Below are 5,739 nucleotides of genomic sequence, written 5' to 3' on the forward strand. Positions count from 1 at the left end.
GGGGATGTTTGCTCTGCCCTGGCCAGGAGGTTAATGTCAGAGAGAGAGAGATTGCTGGAGAGGAAGGGATGTGGTTTGCAGTGTCATAGCTTCACTTGGATTTCATGTTTGATTCCCAGGTGCTTTGTGGTGCAGGGAGTGTTTACTGCCTTGGCAGAGGTGGCGCCAGGAGATGCCACCCATTAGCTCATCCCAGGGGTGCTCTGCAGCCATTCCTGCTGTAGGCCCCCCCTTCACCAGCCATGAGCCAGGATAGCTGCTGCAGACATACAGCTATCTGGTATCTGCCCGATTCAGACCCGAAAGCCGTGTACGGGCCGGTCCCTTTCACTGCCTCCTGGGAAACGTAGTTTTCATTTGGGCGGTTCTTCCTCCTAACAAAAACAACAAGGAGTCTGGTGGCACCTTAAAGACTAACAGATTTATTTGGGCATGAGCTTTCGTGAGTAAAAACCTCACTTCTTCGGATGCATAGAGTGAAAGTTACAGATGCAGGCATTATATACTGACACATGGAGAGCAGGGAGTTACTTCACAAGTGGAGAACCAGTGTTGACAGGGCCAATTCAATCAGGGTGGATGTAGTCCACTCCCAATAATAGATGAGGAGGTGTCAATTCCAGGAGAGGAAAAGCTGCTTCTGTAGTGAGCCAGCCACTCCCAGTCCCTATTCAAGCCCAGATTAATGGTGTTGAATTTGCAAATGAATTTTAGTTCTGCTGTTTCTCTTTGAAGTCTGTTTCTGAAGTTTTTTTGTTCAATGATAGTGACTTTTAAATCTGTAATAGAATGACCAGGGAGATTGAAGTGTTCACTTACTGGCTTATGTATGTTACCATTCCTGATGTCCGATTTGTGTCCATTTATTCTTTTGCGGAGGGACTGTCCCGTCTTCCTCCTAACCTATCATCTCCCCAATGGTACAAAACTACCACTACCAGGGTGCACCGCGCCACGCAGCGCCACGCAGCGTCCCGCGCCGCACCTGGCTCCATGGGAGCTGTAGTTCTCTCGCCTAGAGGCCTGCACAGACTGTGGAGGCTACCGACGGAAAACAAAACTCCAATTCCCAGGATGCACCCGCCCAGCGCTCACCCCGCCCGCCGCTGAGGGGAGAAGGGGGGCTGTAAACAAACCGCGCAGCGCGCTATGGACCGGTTCGGGGCCTGTTCCTGGGCGGGGCGAGTAGCTGTGTCGGGTGCCCTGGCGCCGCTGTGACCGGCCAGCCCGGGGGGACTTTGCTGGCGCGGGCCTCGGCTGTTCGTGCGGCGTTCGCCTGGGCCGCGGGCGGGCGGCTGTTCCGGGGCCAGGCCTGGCGGCTCCCATGGATGACAGCAAGGTGGGCCGGGCGCGGCTGACGCGTGGCGGTGTGAGCCTGGGACCCCCCCCGCCCCAAGCCCTCTGCCCGCCCCCTCCCGCCAGCCTGGGGCGGCCGCTGGGGCCCGGCTGCGGCCCTGCCTCGTGCGCGGTTCGCGTGACTGTTCAGTGGGTTTGGCCAAACGTGGGTGTCACAGCGAAGTGCCCCCCCCCCCCACTGGGCCCTGAATCTGTGTCCCCCCCTTCGGGTCCGAGGGGGAACAAGCTGTGGGGGTGTGACGCAGCGTCACGCGGGAATTGCGGGTGGGATTAACCTGGTTTGCTGTTTTACAGTCGTCTCTAGCCATTTCCAGTGGGCATTAGTAGCTGTGACTATTGGGAAAAGGGGGCTGATCTCTCCTGCTTGGCGTGCCCACCCTCACTGTAGTGTGAGGAAGGCCTCCCCCTTTCTCCACCCCACCCACCATGTGCTGCATTGCACAATTCTTGCTTTCTAATCTACCTGTAAAGCTTCGGATATGGGCCACTGGTTCCAGACCAATGGCCTGATGTGGTATGGTTAATCCTGTGTTCCTGTGATGATCTGTCTTTTCAGTGTAAATAAATGATAATAAAGGCAAGGTACTGTAGTAGCAAATTAAAGAAGATAGAGGTGTCAAAAAGTAGGGAGAACTGTTATTCCCTTCCCTTTCTGTGTGGCACACGCATAAAAACATGACGACGACTCTGGAGAGTGAGATCCTTCAGTCATACACAGCAAATATCACGGAAACAGTGGCACAAATTTGTCCTTCACTTGCTAGTACCACTGTGCCTCAGACCTGAGCTAAAGAGCCATTGCTGGGATGAGAGACTAGTTTAGTCGCTGTTCCCATTCAATCCTTAGCTTTTCACCTGAGATGGCCAGCAGAATGTTGGTATTTTGATTCATTTATGTGCTGGCTGTAATGGTTTGAGCCATGGACACTTGTTCTCTAGGAACTGGACTGAGATCAGCAACACAGTTGCTGTTAGGCTACCAAAATGCTGTCAGGCACTTGCTAAACTCTGACCTGGGTTGGGTTAAAACCAGTAATGGAGAAATGAAAGGCACATATCCCATTACGAATTCTCAGACCATCCAGTTCTTGTTCTTTTATTTCTACCTGTGCTAATCTGTTTTAATTGCATAAGAAAACACCATAGCATCACTTCTTTTAAAAACACATATTTATATTATAAGATACAACTGTGATGTTCTGATCAGGACAGCCAGAACTGTAAGCAACTGCGTTACCAGGTGAGAGCTTTGCTGGGGATTAGACTGTGTGTTCGCTGCCACACCATTCTGTCTGCTTCACCATCAAACTCCTGCCAATCTAAACCTTGCCTTGCAGATAACATACAGTGAACCCACTCTCTGGAGTGTCTAGTCCCTCTCATTGAACATACAAAAATTACTAAATTTGCTGCCCCCAGAGAGACAGAGCTAGCTGTGGAGTCACACGTCACTTTAATACCCAGCATGGGAGCGGTTTGTAACAAAACAAGAATAAATGTATTAACAAAGAGCAGAGATTTAAGTGATATTAAGCACAAGAAAAAGAGACAAGTATAGTTACAAACAAAACAAAACGCTGTCTCATGACTAACATTTAATTGTAGCAAGTTACGATCTTTGCCTCAGCAATTTTCTTTCTAACATCAAGTCACCAGCATCTCTAGCCCTACAGACAGGGGTGTCCAAGTTTCACAGGTTCAGAGGTTGCTGTACCCAATGTCCCCTGAGTGATGGATAACTAAAATGTCTTTTTGCTCCTCTTATAGTACCCAAAGACCATTGTCTCTGCCTCAAGTGCCAGGGACAATTCCTGGGTGCAAATTCTGGGCCCCCCTTGAACTTGCTAAGTTGCTGCTTGTCAACTTGAATGCTTTGTTTACTTTGTAGGTGAATGTACTTTCACTGTCCCCTGCCTGTAATGAAGCTGGTTACACAGATGAATCCACATTCCTTTGTCTAGGACAGACTGGATTTATGTACTGCCTCCAGCCCGCATTTTAAGAACATATTCCCAGCACATACACGTCATTTTTTATTAGAGCTGTCGATTAATCGCAGTTAACTCATGCGATTAACTAAAAAAAGTAATCATGATTAATAAAATTATTCGTGATTTATCGCAGTTTTAATTGCACTGTTAAACAGTAGAATCCCAGTTGAAATTTATTGAATGTTTTTGGATATTTTTCTACATTTTCAAATATATTGACTTCAATTACAACACAGAATAGAAAGTGTACAGTGCTCACTTTATATTATTATTTTACAGTGCAAATATTTGTAATAAAAAATGATAAACAAGAGATATTTTTCAATTAACCTCATACAAGTACTGTAGTGTCTCTTTACTGTGAAAGTGCAACTTACAAATGTAGATTTTTGTTTGTTGCATAACTGCACTCAAAAACAAAACAATGTAAAACCTTATAGCCTACAAGTCCACTCAGTCCTACTTCTTGTTCAGCCAATCGCTAAGACAAACAAGTTTGTTTACATTTACAGGAGCTAATGCTGCCCGCTTCTCGTTCACAATGTCACCTGAAAATGTATATGGCACGTTTGTAGCTGGCATTGCAAGGTATTTACGTGCCAGATACGCTAAACATTCGTATGCCCCTTCATGCTTCAGCCACCATTCCAGAAGACTTGCTTCCATGCAAATGATGCTCGTTAAAAAAATAATGCGTTAATTAAATTTGCAAATGAACTTGGGGGAGAATCGTATGCCTCCTGCTCTGTTTTACCCGCATTCTTCTCCATATATTTCGTGTTATAGCAATGTCAGGTGATGACCCAACACATGTTGTTCCATTTTAAGAACACTTTCACTGCAGATTTGACAAAACGCAAAGAAGGTACCATGTGAGATTTCTAAGGATAGATACAGCAGTCAACCCCAGGTTTAAGAATCTGAAGTGCCTTCCAAAATCTGAGAGGGGAGAGCATTCTTTCAGATGTCTTAAAAGAGCAACACTCTGAAGCAGAAACTACAGAACTCTAACCACCAAAAAAGGAAATCCATCTTCTGCTGGTGGTATCTGACTCAGATGATGAAAATCAACATGCATTGGTCCGCACTGTTTTGAATCGTTATCGAGCAGAATCCGTCATCAGCATGGACGCATGTCCTCTGGAATGGTGATTGAAGAATGAAGGGACATATGAATCTTTAGTGTATCTGGCATGTAAATATCGTGCAACGCCAGCTACGACAATGCCATGTGAATACCTGTTTTCACTTTCAAGTGATGTAAACAAGAAGCGGACAGCATTATTTCCTGCAAATATAAACAAACTTGTTTGTCTGAGTGATTGGCTGAATAAGAAATAGGACTGAGTGGACTTGTAGACTCTAACGTTTTACATTGTTTTATTTTTTATTGCAGTTTTTGGAAGTTCAACTTTCATGTTAAAGAGATTGCACTACAGTACTGGTAATGGGGGGATTGGAAAAATACTATTTCTTTTGTTTTTTACAGTGCAAATATTTGTAATAAAAAATAAATATAGAGTGAGCACTGTACATTTTGTATTCTGTGTTGTAATTAAAATCAATATATTTGAAAATGTAGAAAACATCAAAAATATTTAAATGGTATTGTTTAACAGTGCGAGATTAAGCATGATTAATTTTTTTTAATCGCTTGACAGCCCTATTTTTATACATAACCAGTACATATATCAAGCGATGGTTTTCGGAACCAGCGTGTCACCGGTTTACATATGAATTCCTTACAAGATACCTTTTAGGTTCATATAACAACAGCGTGTTAGGGGAAATGAGTGTGTCAGGCCTTGAGAGTTACAGTATGATAGGCCCTGTGCCAATGGGCATTCAGGGACTCCTAGGGTCACAACTACAGCTAAGTTATTGTAGAAGTTGATAAATATGTTGTTTCAGTAAGGGTTTCATGTTAAGCTTTTAATATTAGTATATACTATTTTGCCCTGTTAGACCTTGATTTTGCAAGCTACTCCGCATGGGTGCACTGTCATTGAAATCAGCAGGGTTCTGTGTGGGTGCAAGGGTCTGCCTGTGTGAAGCTGCTTGTGGGATCAGGTCTGTAGTTATGAAGGGTCACAAGGGTCATGGGGGTTTTGGTCCTTGAGGCATTTAAGGCAAAATGGTGTTGCCTGAATTATTATTATTTTTTTTTTTCTTGGAAAATCTTTTCTTCTGTCCTGCCACAGAATTAACTCTCAAAGCCTTAAAAAGAAGAACAGGAGTACTTGTGGCACCTTAGAGACTAACAAATTTATTAGAGCATAAGCTTTCGTGGACTACAGCCCACTTCTTCGGATGCATATAGAATGGAACATATATTGAGGAGATATATATACACACATACAGAGAGCATAAACAGGTGGGAGTTGTCTTACCA

General features: G+C 44.6%; 1 protein-coding gene across 1 annotated transcript in view; it reads left to right on the forward strand.

Moving 5' to 3' along the window:
• Window positions 1-1,084: 1,084 nt before the first annotated feature.
• Window positions 1,085-5,739, forward strand: part of CREBL2 (cAMP responsive element binding protein like 2) — a 37,103-nt gene continuing 32,448 nt past the window's right edge. The window contains exon 1 of the mRNA XM_034784452.1: window positions 1,085-1,339. Within this exon, the coding sequence (XP_034640343.1) occupies window positions 1,325-1,339 (15 nt within the window). The 5' untranslated portion in view covers window positions 1,085-1,324. The remainder of the gene's footprint in view (window positions 1,340-5,739) is intronic.

This window comes from Trachemys scripta, chromosome 1 (assembly GCF_013100865.1).
Source record: "Trachemys scripta elegans isolate TJP31775 chromosome 1, CAS_Tse_1.0, whole genome shotgun sequence".
NCBI lineage: Eukaryota > Metazoa > Chordata > Testudines > Emydidae > Trachemys > Trachemys scripta.